This window comes from Rhyacophila brunnea, unplaced genomic scaffold (assembly GCF_057557595.1).
Source record: "Rhyacophila brunnea isolate RB1 unplaced genomic scaffold, BYU_Rbru_1.0 scaffold_20, whole genome shotgun sequence".
Taxonomy (NCBI): domain Eukaryota; kingdom Metazoa; phylum Arthropoda; class Insecta; order Trichoptera; family Rhyacophilidae; genus Rhyacophila; species Rhyacophila brunnea.
The window spans coordinates 31,867,986-31,891,601 of NW_028232860.1; the positions used below are offsets into that span (position 1 = coordinate 31,867,986).

A 23,616-nucleotide genomic window follows, 5' to 3' on the forward strand; every position below is an offset into this window, starting at 1 on the left:
TAGAGTTTCATATTCTTCCGGAGCCACACACATGTGGGACCCCTTTTTTTCAAAAAAGCTTTTTGTTAATGATGCAATCCGAAATCTTCACCAATGGATTCCTCATAGTTGGTTTCCAGATAGAGATGCAAAAAAGCATGGGTGTTGTTGATTTACTTTTCGAAATAATCCAATTTTAACATTCTAGTATTGGTTGTACTTCTGTTGCTTGTTTGTGCACACTACAGTTTTCTTTTTCAATCAAACCAATAATTATTGCTTTATTACAAATCATTTTTTCAATCTATGAACCTGATGAATCATTGCACAAAACAGCTAATTTGCATAAAGTTTGTTAGGATAATATGGCTATATCTCAACGTTGAATCAGGAATGATATCTTGGTGAATTCAGTTGTAGCGAATCATTTGAATAAAAAACTTTGTTTATAGTTTCTAAAATATACTTTTATGAATTATAAATAGCACAAGACAATTGCAATATACTTATCACGTTCCAACATTTGACTCAGATCACCAATTCAAAATCTTATCTCTATCTAATCTATAATAATATTTTAAATATTTTTTTTTTATTTCCGAAAACGTCTCAACTAGAAATCTAATAATTTTTTATTTTTTTCGATAGCATTACGATGATAACATAGGACTAAGTATATCTATCTCTAGCATTCAAGCTTCTATAACAGATCAACAAAAAAACAAATATACTTATACGCACTACAAAGAAAATAATTATGAACATCACAAATCTTAAATCACTATGCGGGCCGAGCGCCTAATTGTTTTTTTTTCCAACATTCTTCAAAGCACTTCACAAAATATTTACACATTTGCGAATTCACAAAGCAGCTATATACGGTCTATGAACATTTTACAAATGCCTCGCGCACGCTTCTGAACTGAATTTTAGAATAAATTGTCCCATTTTTAACAAAAGTGATATTTTTTTTTATCTTATTTACCAATCAAACAATTCAGTTTTGCAATGGTGCCAATAGATGTCAGTTTATCAATGTACTCGTATTTTCTACAGCATAAATTGTACAGTGACTATTCATAAATGCCGCCTTACCTTGAATACCATTCACATGTATAGTTTGATTGATTCAGGGCAGGGCCCAAAATGTTGAATAACCAATTCTTCTTGTTTGGTACCAGTGACATACCGTTACAATAAAAATGAATGCAAGATCGGAACAGTTGGGTCTTCCGCCCACGAAGATATTCAATGAATGAAGTCACAGACTGGTCAATAACTGATGTTTCGCACACGGTGCCAACTCTTTAGTGATTGGAACATTCGGACAAACTGTAATAATGTAGGCAGAAATATTTCTTCACTTTTGCCACAAATTTTATACTTAAAAATAGTTGACTCATATTTCTACATTTAGTTTTGTCGTTTGAGTAGGTTTCATTTTAGTGTTCCCATTTCTACTGAGTTTGGCGGGAAAAAGAAGAAAATATGATTTTCACTGAATGTACGTTTACACGTTTCAAACTATTTAGAAACAAGTCACGCCCATAAGCGAACCTGTTTTTAAATAAATTATTGATGCCACCCAAGCTATTGGTTGGTAATGTACATTTCAGTTGTGTCTTCTTTTATTTAACTGTGAGTGAAAGGCCTTAATTAGTAAGGTTGAATAATTCTGGCTTATTGATGAATACCCGTCTGTAAATTTTATGGTATTTAATATTATGTGCGCACTTAGTATGAATTCCACAAAATGTTTTGTCCTTTCAATTTAAAAGCAAAACGTAGCCTATTAAACCGTGTTCATAAATAATTCCTAGCCAATCGGAGCCTCGGATTGAACCACTTAAAGTCTTCGCAATGTCTGAGGAAATGTAATTATACTGTTTTCAACCACATATTAAGAAGTGTATCGTTACATATCACGTCAGCGAAATCAATCGCACTGTCTCAGTTCATCACAATAAAGTCTGTTTGGTATCTTGACCCTCATATTGCGCATCACATTGAGGGAATATCAGTCTTCTGAATTGACCCCGGATCCGGGTGCCGAATTGACTGTCGGGCCGTAGTAAATCAACTCCGGGATCTGCCCTCCCTGCACTCCGGTTCCGTTAGTACTCTCCGACGAACACTGAAACTGGAAAGTGACCGTCCCCATGTAAATTTCGCTGAGGCCTTCCTGTCCGAAATAGCTCAATTCGCCTCCGTCCAATATCGCCGATGCTGTATAGAAGCACTCTGGTTCTATCTGGATCGGGTTTTCGAAATAGACGTGGAAGGTGTTGCTCGAGCCGTCCGAGAAGAACTTTGTGTTGTTTTCTGCGAGGATTCGTCCCAGGCGTTTCAGTTCTATTTTGACATTGTAGTCGGCGGCACCGTTTGAGGATCCGTACAGCCCGAAACCAACTACGAATATCCTCTTGTCCACTGAGAACTGAATGGAGTCGCACCGTCCTCTGTAGCGCCATTGGTTACTGCGGTAAGCGCATGATTGAAATCGGTGACACACCTATAAAATAAAATAAAATAATTTAAGACGGTAATCAATTTAATAATAATCTTTGTACTTACATACTTGCTGAGTGGAATAAAATATTTCTACATGATTATGATTCAACAGTATTGAAGAAAATTATTTTGGTTTTTTAGCGTTGAATGAACTGATTTTGGGGTTGGTTTTGAGCTTACCAATAAAATAAACAATGGCCTGAATGCCTAAAATAATTTTTAATGAAAACCGGAATACATGGATCCCAAATGTCACTAATTATTATGGTCCAGAGTCAAGATATTCCTACTTAAAATTCTTAGGAACAATTGACTCATTGTAAACTGTCACAAATAGTTCAGACAAATTAGGGAGATATTTAGGGAAGAAGCAGTCATACTTAAATACTTGCTTAACCTCTAGCCGCTCAAGTGTCAGTGCCATTTATGAAAATTAATGGAATTGCTGAATTCATTGTGTAGTTTTTTTTTTTAAACTTTAAATGGCATAAATGATGATGCAAAATAAGAAACCGGCTATCCTGAAATGGTTGAGTAAGAAAGATGAATCGTAATTATTCATGTATTCAGTAAGACATGTGTAGATATTTAGATAAACAATCAAAAATATGTGAATCAAGTACTTATGTCATTCATATCGAAAAGTGAAAACGACGATATCCGCTATAATCAAACCGCCAACATACTACCAAATCTACCACACTGAAAAGTGTTTTAATACGATAAGTTTATAAGGCTACCTCTTCTTCTCTTGCGTGTTATCCGTCACAGATATTCACAATCAACAAAATTAATTGACACAATAGTTTATATTGTTTCGTAAAAATTCTCAAGTTCAAGTGATATTTAAATTTTTGTCTTTAAAAAAAAACAGCACATTATCCACAATGTAAAATTGATAGTTGAAGTACAAGAGCAAGTATTAAGAATAAAAATTACCAGAGACTTCAATCCCATCCGCGGTTTAATGGGGTATGTGAGCGCCGGCTTGTTAGTGGCCGTGAAGTGCAGAAAGATATCGATGGTCTCCTGATGAGTGAGGATGCCCTGCTGCGCCGCTCCATTGGCAAACTCCTCCAGCGTCATAGTGGGGATGCGGACCAGATAGATGGCATTACCCAGCACCGCTCTCTTGTTCTGAGGAGTCGGCTCCACGTCCCTTCGGCAGCATTCGGCCTGCGCCCAGTTTAAGGCTGCTTCGAATAGGTTGATCTCCTTGCAGTTTAGGGTCTCCCTCGCCAGCACCGACTCCAGAGTTGACATATCGATGTCTACGAAGCCTTCTGATCTGAGGGCCATTTCCGCCTGAGGGATAATTTTAAATTGACGCTTATTGTTACTTTAATCGAGTGTCATAAGTTACATTAATGAATTTCGCCATTCAAAGTAACCTGCAGATATGTAAAGAAATAATATAATATTATGGAAGTGTTCAAATCAGATAGCTCTCTGTATTTGCAAGATAGACTAGTTTCGAAAATTCACATCCACTTCAAGTCACCCATATTGAATAGCCAAAAAATGAATAAAATAACGTTAAGTTAATTGGATTAAATCTTGAGTGCGCGAAGACTTTGCAGATTTATAACTATAGCTTGAGTTTCTACTATCGCAATTACTGGTGTATTACGACCTATTAGTTCTCGAAACCGCCACACCTCAAATTATAGTTGTCGATATCCTCTGTTCGTTAAATGAATGCATTTTTTCTTAAAATATAGTTGGGGTTAGGAATTTATAGTCGAACTTGGTTATTACGAGGAAGATGGGACCGACTGAATTTGCTCGTTATAAGCATTACTCGTTATATCGTTACATAACATTTCTCGCGCCACGTTCTACTTAAGTATAGAACATAAAAAAATCTGAAAACCATTGTTAAAATCCCCGAAACAAGCATGGCATTCATAAACTACAAAAGAAGTTGTTTATTGTAATGAAGTGCTGAGCCGCCGGCGCTGGTAGGTACCTACTGACTTCATAAAGCTTGGATTTTTACATGCAATATCAACCATATGCATAGATACTTTTTCAATGTTGTCGGCGAAAACACCAATTAGGTATATAGACACTTAACTAGTGTCATAAACGTAATCCGATCCCGGCGGCATAGATCTAGTTAACTGCCCGGTCAAATTTTATTGCTTAGGGTCGAAAATGTTGTTTTTAAACGATCGACACATTAACAGTTTTGCTTGCTATACCCGAAACATAGCTCATTATAAAAGTGAATAAATGTATGGAGAAAATCATAAACTAAAATGTCAACGAATGTTTCCTCATTACATCTGAGATCTTGCTATTTCCGTGATCGTAATAACCAAGTTCGACTGTATTACTAATGTATTTACAAAAATTAGGCCATTTTTATGTCAATAGTTATTTATCTCGTAGTCAACTATAATAATGGAGTTAAGTTATTTTGATGGCGAATATAGCCGGTTAGATTTCATATAATGCAAACATGTCAACCTTGTAAATGAATTAAAATAACTCTTAGGAATCATACTAGGATGCCCATAAGAAAATTATGTCATTACTATTGTATTATTAAATGAGGTTTATTTTACATGTTATTCTAATACTTCTGTGTGTGCGGGAAGGGATGAGCGGGTCGGGCAAATTAAAACTGCAATACAACTTTTTTCTTTTCAAATCCATGTATTATCAACAGAAATCATTTTTACATCAATTATAATGTGACAAATTAATATTAGAGACAGTGTCTAACCATCAAGGATATGTTCTTACTTTATAGTTTTTACTTAACAGCCTACATAAAATAAGAATTTGTAATATTGAGCGATCGGCATTTTTGCCGTTTGAGGAACAAAACCAAATAATTTATTTAGATTTACAATATAATAATCATATTTCAAGTTAAAAAATCAAAGACATGGGCTGTGTTTGTAAATGAATAACATTGTATTGCAGTTAATAGTGAGAGATTTATGAGGACATTATAGACACCGGATGACTAGACAATTGGCATACGAGTTTCGAAAGGAAATATTTTAAATTAATACGGTAAAGTAACTAACTATAACTGAGAATTAGATACAATTAACAATATGCGTTTTGGAAATACATATAAAAATGATAAATTTTCCAATCTTTGATGAAAATCAAAGTTTATTTAACTTTCTTTTTCTTTCAACCATGTCCGATTCTAATAGGATCATATGGGCCTCCACAGAGTGGAGGTTTGTATTAACAGATTTATTTAACTTTAATTAAAGGATTTTATTACCATTTAATTGTTAACTATATGGGTAAAAATCCGCTGTTGCAGCTTAGTTTAATTGGCTGTAAAATGAGATTATTCAAATTAGTCCATATTGTTTATTAATATTTTCTTCATAATTGCTGTGACTAGCTATGTAATAGTTTTTAGAGTAAGCCTGTGAGACTCCACGCATGTGTAATTGTCTGAGTATGTGCCAGTTTTCTCTTCAAATAAAATTACAAATATTAATATATAAATTTAGTGAGAGATGAGAAATGCTATAAAACTTTAGCGGGCTTTAGTTTTTATCTTTAAACCGACCATAACTTCTCGGCGGTATGAGCAGTGCTCTTGACCGCGACTAAAATGAGTAGGTTAACAGATAATATTATATTATTAAAGCTATATTAAAAATGACCATTATATACATAGATAACAAATTTCATTCAACTCTTATTCGTTCGATAAAAATCTATAACCGTCTAAAACACAATAAATATGCTTTGTAAAAAGGGCATAAATTGGAATGCTGCCATTTAAATACTCAACATTTTTTTCCCAATATTATACTTTTCTAACATAATTAAACATCCATGATTGTTTCCAATATATTATTTTTTATCCAACTAATGAAAAACGTTTACGACATTTAATTTTGTGCCGTCGGCATTCGGTACGACCAAAGTTTTCATTCAAACTGCTTAATTATATTTATAATTAATTATATAGGAAGCTTTCCACCTTAGACTGAGATGCATAGAATATTACAAATCACTAAACACTATTTAGCTGTTTATCGGGTGGTTAGCGGTTAGCGTTAGAGTAAACATGCGTAGGCCGATGTGCGCGTGCGACGGACAACCTGGAAATCTGGTAACCAGAAATAAATGAATCATTTTTAATGTTTAAATTATTTTGGGAAATCTTATATTACATAATATATGCAAATATGAATGAGTAGTATTATATTATTATCACTATTATAAACATATACTTTCGATAAACAGATTCCATCTTGGCAAGATATTCGAATCTCTTGCCATGTTAAGGTTAAAAAGTAACCATTGAATTAATATTTAAAGTTTATGTCATTTTTGACACTACTTTTCGATTTAACGTAACTCAACATTCTATGCATCTCGGCCTAAAGCGTCAATTACATTTAGCTTCTTTATGAGCTGTTTGTTGACAAATTTACAATCTGCCTGTAAAGTCGAATGGAAAGTTTTGTGTGTAATCATCAAATCGCAGTAGCTGAATCGCCCGCTTTTAAATTCGCCAACAAACAGCTCGTAAAGAAGCTCAATGTAATTGACGCTTAAATCTGTTACGAAATAAAATATCAGAATTTATATATAATAAAACCTCTTAAATCAATATTACAACCTTAAAATCGCTTAACTACCTACTCTATGATGGTTGTTAGATATGGCAATTCTTATACAAATAAAAATAATTATTTACAAACAATATAAACTGTTGATGCATACAAGAAATGACTTTTTATTTTAAATATTAATAATAATCAACATTTACAAAATTAAAAAAATGAGAGATTCAACGAGGAGGGACTTTGTTTTACAACATAAAGTAATGATCTTTTATATACAAATAATTATTATAATAGAAAAAATGATAGCCTACTTATGTGCCACCAAAACTCCGTCTTTTTTTTCGTACATGCTATATGCGAGACAGAGAAAAATAGTGAATACCGACGTGTCTTACTCATCAAATATACTAGTGGCAGCATGCTTATAAAATACAATTGGAACAACTTTAACAAAAACACTTCCTTTGGGGTCATCCAAATATGATGTCACACAATTTTCAGTACTTTGTGACCCCCTGTAACTCCCACCCATTCATTAAAAAACAAATTCGGTATAATGTTCAAAAAATGAGTTTGTGTCGGTTTTGTAACATCGCATTTCTACACAACCCCCCATCACCTAACGGTATATTATGGCATGATGCTATGACGGTATGATGTGATACATGAAAGACCCCGTTTCACTGCGATCAAAATTTAGAATTCGTTGTCGCCAACAGACACGCCGTAGAAATTAATGTGAAAAGTTCATTGAAAACTTCTCAGGGGATATTGGGAGGCTCCTGAAGCTGGTCTAGCGAAGGGCTGGTGAGATTGGAGGTGTCGCTGGCGGTGGAGCTCATAAAGGTAAGGCTCTGCATGGAGTCTGAGAGACATACCTGGGCGTCGATCACCTCCCAGCACCTCTGCATGAGGTCGGGCTCTTCGAACAGGCGAGACTGACTGAGCAGCAGGCAGGCGTTCTTAGCCGTCAGGCTGGTCTCCAGGTAGTTGACGCACGCCCTCACCAGGTGCGGGACTATGTATTTCTTTGCCACGTACAACGTAGACAGGACTGTGTCTGCTTCTAGTTGTATTTCGTCATAGTAGAGATATCTGAAAGAATCCATAAAGAAATAAATATATCGTTCATTTATAATAACTTAAACACCGATAGGTAAAGTGTTAGTTTGAATGACCTGAAATCAGACGCAGTTGCAGACCAAAAGTGGGAGACGGTGAAAGGGTTTTATTTCAGGAGAAGAATAATTAGATTGGAGACTCGATCAACGACTGTTGTTTGTGAGCCACATTGCATGCGTTTGATATAGAAGTGTCATGACTCAAATGACTCATTCGCCGAATGTAATTAAAACAGTCTAACACATTCAAGTTACCAAAGTACTGAAATATAATGTGCAAGACAACATGTTATCTTCTAGCTTAGTAGTTTTCAGATAGACTGGCGACTATAACTTAAAGTACGGCCACGCTAGTGTCACGATGAGAATATTGCCAGTGTACTGCGAGCTATTAGTTCTACAAAACCGCCGCAAATCGATCATTTTCAATATATTTTTTTATTGAACATGTTGTAAAAAATATAAATCATCCGTCAAATTATTTACACATCACTCTGTAATATTAAAACATGACATATGAAACCGTTTTTCACACATTCCATTTAACAACAATATTATATCTTCACAGTGAGTACCGGTGTTGTGCAACACACTGATTGGTTCGATAAAAGATTCAAAAATAGCCATGAGATAAAAGTGGGATGGACATATTTTAAATATTACAAAACATAAAATGGTATTCAATTTTAATTCAACAAACTTTTATTGGCGTTTTATACAAATTCAATGCAATAGAATCGATGGTGGCAACCGTATATTGTATCCATAATGATATGCAAATTTAAAGATTACGTTTATACATTTTCACAATGTCACGGGTTGACCCGCAGACCCAAACATGAATATATTACTTTATTAGGTAGGTATAATAGCTATAAAATTTGGTGACAAACTTCACGGTGAATATCTACTGTTAATGTCTTCAAGATCGTTACTATTTTTGTCTTAGAATCAGGAAGTTTCCATATCTATTGGAATATAATGGGGTCACATTATTATTAATAGATAGCATTGCTAATATTAGCCTTGTTGCTAATTAATTTCCTATTGAAAGTTTTTCTACATTGGCGATGATTTAACACCAGAAGATTTTATCGTCACTGTATATTAAATGCCTCCTATGTGGTTTGAGTCATTCTGAGATAATCGAAAAAACTGTTTTAAAAACTATTCGTAAATGATATATATATTTTTTGTAAATCCTTCATCATATTATATTAAAATTTAATAATCATATATTTATTATTTAATAGAAAAGTCGTAAATATTTCCATCTTTTTATCACATAGGATTAATTCTATATGTACTGTGTTAGATACATTGAATCCTATGTGAACATGCCATATTCACATAGTATTAATTACGGATGTTTTGGATGCTCTCAAATAGTATTGATTTAATCTTTTATTTGATCTTTCCACAAGTGATTTAAAAATACAGATGGTAGAGGAAAAAAATGGGCATCACTTGGTATCAATAACTCATTTTCGTCAAAATCATCACATATGAAGTATTTAATATACAAGGACGTTGACTTTTTGGCAGTATTAAAAATTACATTGAATTTGATTTGATCAGATTGCATTGAGCAAGTGGCTGACATCCATTTCTCGTAAAAATAAAATCTGTTAATACAAACCTCCACTCCGTAGAGGCCCATATTATCCTATTAGGATCGGACATGTTCGCAAAAATTACATAGTTAGTTTTCCGTACCTATGAAAATAATAAATGAAGTTTTAGGTTAGGTCCTGTCTGGACAGCTATCACTTTGACAGATCATTAGAAGTGGTTGACGTTTCAGATCAAACGACTTCTGACGGTCAGAGAATAGTTTGATGCTTGCGGGAACAGAACCAAATGCCAAATCTCAAACTATTTCCGGTTTACATACTGCGCATGCATATTGCGTCGAATTTTAACTGTCATGTGGTTGGAAACATTTGCTGGAATGCACGTATAATTCAAAATAAAATGACGTCCCTGCCATTAAAACAGCGAAAGCGTGCACGTTAACATCGAGTGAACTTATCGATCGTGACAACAGAAGTTTCTTACTTTAAAAGTGTAAGAAAGGCGGGTGGTTCAACATCAGGAACTTCAATCTCTTGTTTACACTCAGCCAGACCGCCGTAGAACATTGCGTAGAAGACAGAACTGCCCGTCGCCAGAACGTACTTGTGCGCAGGAATACACTGCGTTTGATCTATTGAACAAAGAACAAAGAACAAAATATCCCATTTATTAACATTTCTCTTTGCGTTTACAGTCATACAAAAAGTAAAATAACTTTGTTTGTATGCTGCTGATCAGCATTTCCCAAAAGTGTTCCGGAAAAAAAAAACAGAATGTTTGAATTGAAGCGTGAATTATTGGCATATCTTCTAGAATCATAAATTTATTGTTATTGAAAATTGCATATTTTGCCAACGAATAAAAATGTCAAGATTTCCAATGAAATGGAATATTTTCACTGTCTAATAAATTGCAATCTTGGATCTCAGCCGTGGAGCAAAATTAATTTAGGCTTTTTTCCAACACCTAAAATTCAAATTCATTGCCAATAATCTTCGCAATTCGCATACCATATACCAATCAGCATCTTCCATCCTTGAATGAATAAAAAATGAGGTTGAAAATCCCTTCGTACAAGATAAACCAGGCAAATTTTCAAATCTGATCGATATTACTTCCAAAATTCCATGAACACAATGGTTTCTCTTATTGCTTTTTGCAGCGATTCATGAATGAGGACCAAACGTGTAGTTAGTTGCCTTCCCCTGAAAAACTTATTTAACTTTGAAAATTTTTGTTTACACATGCAATTTTATATAATTATTTTTAAGAGAATTAGTTGCCGACCATTTTCTTTGTAGATACATACATACCTGTATCCACATACAGATTAGTATTGAATTTTTTTTTTAAACTTTGACTCGAGCATGTGCCAACCTCCAATTCACTGTGGAACCAAATTTATAGTCAAACCCAGCAAAAAAAAATGACAATGTAACAATGATCAGTATAAGTAATATTGGTAATGACCTGGTCCGCCGACTAGAAATTTAACATCAGCCATCAGCTGATTGTTGAACATGGCTGCGTTCCTCTCACGCACAGTGGGCCGGCTGGCCTGCCAGTTGGGGTCGTGCGTCGGAGGCGGGGAGGGGGAGGAAATTATATTGGCGGGTGGAGATAGAGGCGACGACGGAGAGGCGGGGGGAGAGAGTTGCGTGCCTCCCCTTCCGCCGCACGGGATCCGCGTGGGGGAAGGGGGGGCGCTGCGACAGGCGCCTTGGAGTACTTGCTGCGTGTCCGAGTGGGGCGGCGGCGAAAGTCCTCCTCCGCTGTTGTTCAAGCTCTCCGCTGCAAGGGATAGAAAATAATACTATTAACTCACTAAAATCATGTTACTAAATATTTGATAAACCTTGACATGTATTTCAGCACATTAATCACAGTCTAAGGGCCCGGGATAGAACAGTGTCAACCCTCATATTTTTAGTTTCCTCTGCATAAATTATCTATTAAAATTTGGCCACGTGTGTCCATCGCACTATCTGTTATTTCACCTGTCACAGATGGTTTGTGGTTGACACTATTTTACCTTTGATCAAAATATTTTTGGATAAAAAGATACCATTAGTCCGAAAACACCCATATCGGAAGAATTTTTAACCGGACGTATGCCACAAGCCATTGCCGACTCAATAGAAAGCCGATACATTCACAACAACTGGTCCTACTTTTTCCGCCCCTCCCATTGTTGTCTATGTATGAACTATCATTGCCTGCCATTGTTCTATAGAGTGCTCATACTTACGCGTCTGTCATGTTCACACAGGGAATGGTTTGATTTGAATAGATAAGTTACATGATAAATAGTACACTAGCATTAACACACCTTCTACAAATGTAATGCATAGATAAATGTTACATATTTTTTGGAAATCGATATTACCACTGGTTTTTGTGTGAAGGACTAGTCTGACTTTGACAGCTGATGAATCACAGGAATGTATATTATTTATAATTTATTAATATATTTGATTTGAGAATTTTTTATAATTCAATTTGAAACGAGAAAGGGCGAATCAATATGTCAAGCAATCTGGGATCTGATTTTGACAGCTGAAAAGTGGACCACTCGTTGCTTGTGCAAAAAGTTATGCTCAGGCTTTATTAATCTAAAAATGGCGGTGCACAAGCGCGTTTATGCATTCTACAATTCCATGCGCACACGGCTGGTCACAGAAAATGAGCGTGTATACACACTATACTTAACACTCATTACACTAGCCCCGGTCGATTTTTTCAAATGGTTTAATATATTGTATAAACACTGCTATCTCTAATCTAATACATTTCCAAAAAAGATATGTTTAGAGTTTTATTTTTTCACAGATATTCGCCGTTCCGCCGGGTACCACCACGTTAATACCCCCAAGCATTTAATTGATGGGTTAAATCACATTAATTTCAACTATATAATCAGAAAATTATAATCCACTAATATAATCATTCACAACCATTATAAACCTTAATGGGCATAATACATAGAATAACTTTACTAGGTATAAAAATAACTACTTTCAGAATTTTATTCCGTCAAAATTTAATACAGGTACCTATTTCGAAAAACCGCAAACCTGGGTCATCCAAACACTCACAGCTGTGCGCCATTTCACACCAAAGTAACAAATAATCCTTTCACCTGAATATACATTTTGCGATTTGCTTTTTTAATTGCGTTACAATATTTATGCTCGTCACTAAAAATCCTTTGGCATAAAAATGAACACATGAATGACGCAACACTAACTCAAGTTACTCAAGTAAAGACTGTTGGAAAATATTACTAGGTCATCAAGCATGAACCTGAGATATTGTTTTAAATAATTTCTAGTCCCTTCGTGACCGTAGTGGGGAAACGACTGGATGTATTTTTTCAGTTTCATTTTCGTGTTCATGAATAATTATTATTCTATTCGAACGTTGATTAATCAATTCAAACGTTTATATTTGATTTCTTCACCTTTGATTTTTGCTACGATTATCATAATTTCACAGCCGTTATATTATGTGCAGTAGTTTTATCTTTAACTATATTCAGGCTATTAAAAGTTACATTTTACAATAAAGTCATAGACCGTAAAGGTCAAAAGTGTACATGTGTCGACCCGCATTCTTTTTGTTTTGTCTGTAACTCGCAAACTTAATCTATTCGATTTAGTTGACATTCACAAACCACGTGTAACTTGATGTAGTGACGAGCAAAGAGTTGACTCAACATTGTTCGTTGGAAAAATCCATTGGTTCTTAGCAGGATTGTCGCTTTCAGCTATAGTTTCTATACTCAAATAGTACAGCACAACAAGCCCAATGGCTGGGAAACACGATAACATAAGACGTTCATCGATTTTTAGACAGTTAGTTGACTTTGACATTTCGGCTCTATAGAATTAATTCATGTCTTTGTGTGCTTGGGAAGGGCAATTGTCGCTCACATTAACTTGGGGTGGGCCCAAATATCTATGCCCAAAGTCGTCGCTGTAAAATTCAACTATTTTCGCACCAAAGTATTGCATGTTACGGGGGTCTCTTGCACGCTAACCGTTATATCATCAAACATTTTGGCGGGCAATGGTTTTTAGGCAACAACTCAACCCATCATTTGGATGCCAATAAATCTAATAAATATTATTAAAATATGTGTAGGGTTGTATTAGATTGCTCGAAACTCATTTTATTTGTATTTTATTGATTTTATCGCCCACCCAGCTTTCTCAAAATATTAGAAAAAGATAGGGTAAATGTACCGCAGCTGCCGTCATGAGATTTTATAACTTTCTTTTTAGACCAAACCAAACCTAATCTAACCTACCCCAACCTAATATTACCTAATATAATCTTAGTTTGTGATAATGATGCATCAAAATGTATGAAAATGTCAAATTTTAAATTAACAATTCTTGGATCGAAAAGCCTATGCGCCGACAGAAAATATATTTATTATAATTGTCTACATGGAATAAACTGTTTTTGCAAAAAAAAAATCATAAAAGCTCATGACGGCATCTGCGGCATAATTACCAAAGATAGGAAGATGGTTAACAAAACTTCATAAAAATATTTCTCATAAAATATTGTCGTGTTGTTTTTAACCTATATAAATTATTGAAAAATTCATTGTTTACAGCCATATTACCAAGATTGTATGGGATATGCAGGGTTTTCTTTAAAATCCACGAATAAATTATTTCAATATGAATTTAATTATTGTATTATATTTATTTTCAGCGTAAACAAAAACACTATTTGAAATTTGATAGTAAACTTTATGTTGACAGATGACAACACAAAATAAACATGGCTGAATATTATTCACAAACTAAAATAGTTTGTAAGCATAATAATTAAATTATTTCTTTATTCGTAATTTAAGCATTAAAACAATTAAACAATAATTAATGAAAGCAATTGAAATTAATCATTCATTCACATTTAAATTATTTCCTCATGACAATCGTTAAATCAATATAATATCCGGAGCAGAAGCCTTGGTTTCATTAAACAAAACGTCAAGTTATTTTAGGCTCGGATCGAAGCTGAACTAATGTTCTCGAAGCGTATAGGACGTGCATTTTGCTAAATAATTCATTTCGAATGCTAAAAATAACACATTGTTGTGACTTCGGATGCAACACTGCCAAAATAGTCGAACGCCCCACTTCAAAAATGCATACAAATATCACCCACGGGCGCGATTGTCAACATAAATATTGACTCACCGTTCATCCACGCATTCGTCTGAGATACTGCCATATTGTCTTGCAGCCTCTTGGGCGGTTTGTGGGCAATCCTCGAGTATAAATTCGACATTTTGAAACGGTTTCGATATCTCACAGGCGAATAATAATGACCCGCTCAAAATCGAACTAACTTCCAGCGGCCATTTTGCAAATTGTGATTGTAAATGCAGTGTTGCTATATCGCTTGTTTTACAAATATTTTTTTTATATTACAAGAAAAAATAAATAAATATTAATGCTATAAAAAGTATTAATTAAACAGTAAGTTGATGAAGATTATTTAAATCTTTAAAACTACCTAATTGATTATTTATATTATACGTGTCAATGATATTGAGTGAATTTGCCTATACAGGAAAAGTTATCTAGTTACCAACTTACTTTGGTTTTTAGGTTATAAGATCAACAAGTTAAAGAGCACAAAAATCAACCTTATATAACTTACCTGAATGTGAATTCGCGAGTCTACAAATTTACCATATTATAACGTTCATAATTAAAATAATAAAACTGATCATCTCAATCACAGCATAGACTATAAAAAGTAATATTATGCATACTGGAAAACTAATGCTCTGGCAATCTGAAACGTTGCCAGCTGAAAACGACCATACGCGAGCGGGAAAGTGAAAAAAATTGATTGCTTGTTTTAATCATACAACAGAAAATAAACCCTAAAAATAATATCTTTTTGTTAGTTGCAGCTCATGTATGAATAATTTTCAGAATGCAATATGTCGCATCTTATTTATCACGGCACAATAATTTTAAACAATTTCAATATATTGTCATATTTACTTTAATTTTAATATACTTAGTACCTACCTAAGCGATGATTTCTATACCTAATATGGCCCCCCAACCTATCGCTAAGGTTCAGGGCAGTGTAATGTTCCCCAAATGGTATTCCGTGGAATTCCAGGTTCCGTGTTTTTTAACGATTTTTGAATTTTTATAAATAAATCCACTTGAATTGTCAGCACTGATCGCGACCCCCTTTTGTGATAGCCAAGTAACATGCGACCCTTCGCCATATTGTATAAATACTCAATTTTACAAACATTATTAGGAAACACGCGAAAATTAAGTATTAAATTAAAATCCACTCATGAAATAGCAAAATAGCGTGAATTTTTTTTACTATTAGAGCAAATTTGTGGTGTGTGTTCATCTCACTTAATTGGTCGACCCGCCACGCCGGGCCCCAGGCTAGAGCCATATCAGCCCCGATGCCTAATATAGAACATAATATTTCAAAGCGGGGGAAACCCTCAACAGTCGAGGCAAAAATGGTCAAACTCGGAATCATCTGATAGTCATGTCTCAAATGCAGCAAAATTCAAAGCCTCTAAGTACCATCTATAGCGCCATATTATATTGTATGCCATTGTAATAAATTGAATGCCTATCAGCCTATCTATGTTTAAATTCTAATGGATTCAAGCTCTGTACTATTCCATGTATATGGAATAGTACAGAGCTTGAATCCATTAGAATTTAAATTCAAAATCCATCAAGTACCTTCGGTCGAAAGTATTAATACTATCTATGTTTAATTAATAACGATTTTATTATATAAATGGCAACTTTATAATACAGTCGAACCCGGTTATAACGATCACGGAAATAGCGAGATCTCGGATGTAATGAGGAAATATTCGTTGACATTTTAGTTTATGATTTTCTCCATACATTCATTCACTTTTATAACGAGCTACTTCTCGGCCATACCGCGCATAACTGTTAATTTGTCGATCGTTTAAAAACAACATTTTCGACCGTAAAATTACGTTTATGACAGTAGTTAAGTGTCAAAGCACCTACCTAATTGGTGTTTTCGCCGACAACATTGAAAAAGTATCCACGCATATGGTTGAAATTGCATGTAAAAATTCCAAGCTTTGTAAAGTCAGTAGGTACCTACCAGCGCGGCGGCTCAGCACTTCACTACAATAAACTTCTTTTGTAGTTTATTAATACCATGCCATGCTTGTTTCGGGGATTTTTACGATGGTTTTCAGACTTTTTATGTTCTATGCTTAAATACCTATAACGTGGCGCGAAAAATGTTATATAACGAGTAACGCGTATAACGAGCAAATTCAGTCGGCCCATCTTCCTCGAAAGAACCAAGTTCGACTGTATATTGATATCACAAATTTAATACCTGTTATATTATTAGATAATAATTGTCAGTTTTTTTCAATTTTTTTACATTTAATATTTGCATAAATAAATAAGTAAAAATATGCGTTGCCTATGCTTAAAAAAAGGTTTAATTTTTTCGTCGTATCTGGGTTAAATGCATTTCTCAATATCTGTTATAAAACCATGTTTGAAATGAAATGTCAAATTAAAGAATATATGGTCACACTTTTTATTATTGTACCTACCTAACTGATAATACTAACAATGACCTTAAGTATTGCCATTGACGTACACAGCCTTTCGTCAGCATACACACTCGTCCCTCTGACATGAAAAATCTTTTTATTATATAACAGTAGGTACCTCTAGCTAGTAGCTAGGTATTATTAGGTTCTATTTACAGTAATATATATTTTTTAATAAAAATATAGTTTCTAGGAGTAACAGCGGGTATTTACATACTTACTGATGTTAAGTAGCTACACAATATTCGTTTTTCATTCCAATGTATTATGAAAAAAAAACATATAAAATACGTATTACTATCAACTGAGAGTACTGTAATTATAACATCGGTTTTTAGATTTTTTTATTTATGTAACTATTATAATTACAGTGACATCTAGTTAAGATGCCTCGAAGATTAATTTATATTGGATTATAATAAGTAGATTCTAATATTGTTTTATGTATATGCTTCGGAATTCGGGTAATAGATGGCTCTATGAAATCGCAACTTTTGATGTGATGCCCCTTAATTCCATGGCATCGAATTTAGCGACACGGATTCTGCCTGTTCTCTTCAGGATTTATTTTTTAAATATATCCATGGCCCCCACAAGGATGGGGCTGACAGGACTCTAGCCTGGGGGCCCAGACTCAGAGGGTGCTTGGCATAGCAGGTCAACCAGATAGATGAGATAAGCACACATTACAAATTTACTCATGAAGTAAAAAAGGCACTATATTACTTCACAAGTACCTAGGTATTAACATTTTAAATTATGTGATTGTAGGATTCAATTTTTGATTATTGTGTGTCAACACTCAACAACTAATTTTATTCCTTACCTGACCATAATTCATGTGGATTTACTAAAAAATTCAAAAAATCGCGAAAAATACACTGAATACCATTAATTTTACCTCGAACACCATTTGGGAAAACGCTACTCTACTGTCGAACAAGAACTTCTTGTCCACGTGTAACTAAACGTATAACTATGAACTAACAATCCCTTCCAGTGCAGCTAATCGCACTTTCGTTTTCAAATGAGGAACGCCCCCAAATTTATCATTTCATTTTACGCCCATGTGTTGTACGGATCTGAAGTACGTAATCTACGTAATTTGAAGCTTTTTATAATTAAAATATGTCAAAAACGATCAGGAGTGATGCTAGAATTATTATTAGTAAACTTTTGGTTTATTGCGAAAAAGAAAAGGAGTCACATCTAAAAGAAGAGCCGATACATTATTTAAATACGCCTCTAGCACGCGTTGCCGTCATGACAGGTACGTCACTAGAAGTCTTCTACGTGCGACTACAGCGACTTCCTGTTATTGCCGATTTCCTGTTGTCGGACAATAGACTATCACACTGCCTTTAACCTTATCATTAGGTAGGGGGCCACCAAAGTTCCAGACCTGGGAACCGCTTCATGATTTAGAGGTCATGGGTATATCTAATACTTGCGAATGTGTATTTTTTATGTAACCCCATGGGGGGGGGGGGGGGGGGGACATCGCACAGTTCCGCCACTGTGTTATAACTATTTAGTATAGATACCAATATAAAATATAGATACAAAAAAATATATTTACTTTTTGTAGGTAACGGAATCGGATACTCTCTTATTCCGACATATTTATTGGTTTTTCAAAGATAAGATAAGATACGAGTATGTCAAAATTAAAATTTAAAAAAAAAACATAGATTTTTTTATTAGATACATTTTATGGCCATTGCATCCAACGGCACGTAGGCTTTGCGTGAAGGCGTTACCAACCTTAAGGACTCGAGCTAAAAACTGTCGTTTATAAAAATACGTAAGAATAACATAATGATGATAGATGTCTGGGGAGTCTAATAATCATATTAAATTGATCGCGTGGAAAATTATCGCAATAATTTAAAATTGTATAGATAAATATGCTAAGGTAAGGATTTTCTGAAAACAACATTCACATCAAAATCTTTCCGGGATGGTCAATCCATGCTCATTCGTTGAACATGACCAACCCATCTCTGCCGGAAAACTTCATGCTTTTGATAATATTGGGTTGCTCAAATTCCTCGTAAATTTCGCAGTTGTGGTGCTGTATTCGCCTCGCTCAATCTTCATTATTGACAACAAATATTGCTCTCACAATCTTTCATTCAAATGTCAAAAGACTGTTTTCAACAGGGATATCTACGCCAAAAGCAGAGGTCGAAATGGACTGGGGCGCACCGAAGCGCCGTTCCGGTTTATGAAATCCCTAAAATTATCGCTCCGTCTCATGGAAAAAATAATTCGACCATCTGAGCTAAATATGTTATATAACAAAAAAATCTAACACACTTATTTTTATAAAACTAGACTTTTCGGAAAAAATATTTAGCGCTCCGGTTCGTAAAATTGTACATTTCGAGCGCTGGCCAATATGAAGTTTTTTTTGAATAAATAATAACCATGTTCTTGCTTTTTCGTACACGGTTGTTAGTAAATTTGATCAATCGCAAACACCCAGGCTTTGAGAAAAACACATAAATATGATGTCCTCACCGGGATCGAAACCAGACCCAGAAAGCCTTACGCGCTGCACCACGAGAGCCGCCTTGGTATAATAATATTATTAATTAATTAATTTGAAAAGGTTCTGCATTTTGTGAAATGCTAGAAACGGTTGCAATAACAGGTAGGTTACCTAGATCTGGGGCAAAATGCATTTCAACACCGGTCGGTCACGCAGCCGCCCGTGAACCGGAGGCCGTGGCTCGCATCTCGCTGCACCAGCGCTGCGACACGTGGTTTGACCTTGGAGCACGCCCACCGACACGTGCAAGGCGCATTTAATTAATGGCGATAATCATTCATTCCTGCATTTCACATGAATTCTTATAGCGCGTCTACTGACAAGCTGCAGGCCGTGGTGCGTAGTCGAATATCCTAACTGTATTTTGCCTGTAAAGTGTTCCTACACAATTCATCATTTTAAGTGCTTCTTGCAATGTCCGGTACCGTTAATATACACTCTCGCATCTTTGTACATATAATATTATGCAGTGGGATTATAGGTAGACACCAATAAAATAATAGAATGGAAGTACAGCATCGTTTACTTTTATTGAGAAATACAGCCAGTCTAAGCGAAGTTTCCACAGAAAATATAACAGTATATGTATGTTCAGCTTTAGTTTTATTGATAAGGAAATCACAAAGGGTTTAATCGGGTTTCAAGAAGGGTTTCTTCAGGGAACACACAATTAGTGAGAACTAAACACAAACACAGACCCCACCAATCCAACCCGCCTCTCAACACACCCGGGTCTCAATCGAGCGTATCACGAGCCCCTACGTTTGAATGTGAAAAATCAGCAGTTTTCCGCACTGGTAATGACGTCTCAAGTGAGCTTTGTCTGATGCTAATGATTTTATTCTAATACAAATACTATTCTAATAGAAAGGCGCGTAGAATTAACAAAAAAAGGAATTTAGTAATATATAAGGTTCGTATCTTTCAACCTGAACGAAACAAATCAAACTAAACCATAGACAATATACGTACAAATTGTATGAGTAGAGTTGACGTTTGGTTCAGTGTATCATTGAAAATCAAACCGTTCTCGGACCATCAGAAATGGTTTGACATGAAACGTCAAACCAATTCGGACGATCCATAGACTAATGACGATCTGTCAAAGTGATGATAGGCATTATTCAGCATTTATATATCGTGAGATATTAATATTTTAGACATTTACGCCATAGGAGTTTACTTGAATTATGTATATTATATATTAATAATCAATACCTATTATTCATAACTAACCATACGCGAACAAGAAGCCGCTTTTGGTCTTATTATCCCAAAATCCAGCCATATTTTCTATGCAAAGAGTTCGATTTAATATCATTACGTACTTTATTATCATGTCAAACTAAGAATTTATTTTCATTTTATTTAAGTACCTATATTTTGTAACGGAGATTCTAAACTGTCTTAAATCAACCCGAAATGATCAGGTTTTATATTATTAGGTACCTACCTAACGATATTTATCAATTATTTATGTTCGATTGTCGTCTAAGTCACAATATCATACTGTCGACATGAATACAATCTACAAGTGGGCAATAATTATGAAAAGCTTTAGGCAAAAGTAATTTTTAAAAACTTTTGTCATACCTATAAATGGCTACCTATTCATAAAGCATTATTTATATTTTGTACATTTAAAATAAATGAATACGAAAGTTTGTTAAATTTGTATTATTGTAGACGATAGGTTAGAATTTCATAACAACTTGACGTTTCAATAAATGTGTTTAATAATATGCTATTGAATTAATTTTAAGTACTGGCAACACTAATTAGTCGCCAGAAAAGCGTTCCCGTGGACATTCTGCCAAACGGTCCCAAATCCAACGAATCAAACGGTTCCATTTGATTTGTTTTAGTCAGGTTGAATGAAACGAACCTATAATATACGTAACAAAAAACGAAACTAATCAATTCGAACATCAAAATTTATGTGAAGAGATCTTCATGCCCGCAGTAAAACGCCGCAAATAAAATTAGCATTTCGGACGGCCCCGATGGGTCCAACAGCTGGTTGGACCGACTTGAGCATCTCTTCTCTCTCGGAGTAGGTATATTCTTGGGTTTCCACCGTGTCTCCTTCTTCCTTCTTTACTCGACGTTTCGGGCTCGTTGCAGAGGCCATTATCAAGAGATAATATGTTTTATGATGAAAATGTAGTGTAGGTATGTGAGTGTAAACGTTGCTCTAAGAATGTCAAAAGGAATCCGATTAGCTAAGAGCAAACGTTGCTCAGAGTAATCTGTCAATCGTTACGACCAGGGATACCGGCTCGAATATTAGATTTTGCTGATGGGCCGGAAGCCATGACGTTTTTAATCGTAATCCATCATCCCTATTAATATTTTCAGGGTTTCTATGGATTTCAATGGCCTCCTTTACCAATCGTGCGAAATATCCTTTATTCCTACCCAATATCTTGGTTTCAAAGTCAAATTTTTGTCCTGTATCCATCGAGTGCTCGGCAATTGCCGACATCGTGTAATGTTTAATTCGGTATGCTCTCTCGTGTTCACTCACACGCTTCTTTACTGTTCTAGAAGTCTGGCCTATATACTTTTTTGGGCATCCACGACAGCTTAACTGGTATACACCTGCCGAGTCTAAAGGTTGTGAGTCCTTTACTGGTCTTAACATAATATTTCGGACCTTTGTCGATGTTGAGAATATTGTTTCGATTTCATGTTTCCGAAGTATCCTGGAAATAGTATCGGTGGTGTTTTTGATATAAGGTAGATAGGCCCGGCCTTTGAACTGTATCTCTTCCTCCTGACTGACCAGGTTAAGGTTGATTTTGCGTTTGGTGGCTTTTTGGATCATATTGTGAGAATATCCGTTTGCTTGAAGAGCCTTAGATACTTGAGATATCTCGGATTTTAAATACGAAGATTCGCAGATATGAAGTTTGATGCATGTTACCTATGAACTTTGTAAAAACAACCGTGAAAGCCTCAAACATCACATTCTCGGACACTCCCAGAGTATGTGGCTTGCATCCTGTTTTTCTCCGCCGCGTGGGCATGTCTGTCGGGCAACAAGTCCAAACTCAAAGAGCTCGGCTGCAAACCCATCATGGTTTGTCAAGAATTGACTGGTCAGGAATCAACTTGATTATCTCCAATCGCCATTATTACTGGCAACTGGCCTAATCTACTGGGTGTGGTAGCAGTGCAAGGTTGGCTTTATTACTTTAGGCGATAAAACCAATGGACATAAAGCGCACTGACTGTCATTAAATATACGTGACAAAGTTTAATGCATGTTACCTATGTATGATACAGACGTATTTTTACATATTTTTTAACACGTCATGTTGAAGTTTATCCCATATTTTTCCACACTCGTGATCCGTACCTTGTTATATCAAACCCAGTAAGGTAAGCCAGTTCCTAATCATTTCGTGCTCACTGGGTTTCTTCAACATCTTTTCAAGTACTAGTGGGGTCATAAATGCGTGTGAAAAAAACAAGAATTGAAATAGTTTTTTTAGTAATTTTACAAAATGTAGCCGCTGACCACATCTTTGTCAGCTTTCATAAGAACACTGCGTTGCTGATAGTATTGTTACGATATATGAACATCAGTTTCATCTTGGATATGTTTATCTTTATACCATACGATTCATTTTTCTTTTCAATACTCTGGACCAATATATCGAATTCTTTAGGATAGTTTTGCAA

The 23,616-nt window shown here is 35.1% G+C and overlaps 2 protein-coding genes across 2 annotated transcripts in view; one reads left to right on the plus strand and one right to left on the minus strand.

The window, feature by feature from the left end:
- The window catches only part of Brf (Brf RNA polymerase III subunit), a 164,611-nt gene that overhangs the window by 5,873 nt on the left and 135,122 nt on the right, over positions 1 to 23,616 (plus strand). The gene's annotated exons all lie outside the window — the stretch shown is intronic.
- On the minus strand, positions 434 to 15,146 carry lute (BTB/POZ domain containing protein 3 lute). Its single transcript, XM_085948303.1, has 6 exons — positions 14,962 to 15,146; positions 11,216 to 11,536; positions 10,229 to 10,376; positions 7,928 to 8,144; positions 3,430 to 3,795; positions 434 to 2,491 (listed from the first exon to the last, which is right to left on the minus strand). The coding sequence occupies exons 1-6, from the start codon at positions 15,050 to 15,052 to the stop codon at positions 1,997 to 1,999; spliced, it is 1,638 nt and encodes a 545-aa protein (XP_085804429.1). The 5' UTR covers positions 15,053 to 15,146; the 3' UTR covers positions 434 to 1,996.

What these genes read in the sequence shown, in the direction of transcription:
- lute (XM_085948303.1), bottom strand. Translation starts at nt 15,052, where the DNA reads ATGTCGAATTTATACTCGAGGATTGCCCACAAACCGCCCAAGAGGCTG. An exon ending in ATTTCTAGTCGGCGGACCAG is followed by an intron (nt 10,377 to 11,215) that starts GTCATTACCAAT and finishes TTTGTTCAATAG; the next exon opens with ATCAAACGCAGTGTATTCCT. An exon ending in GGGAGGTGATCGACGCCCAG is followed by an intron (nt 3,796 to 7,927) that starts GTATGTCTCTCA and finishes ATTATCCCTCAG; the next exon opens with GCGGAAATGGCCCTCAGATC.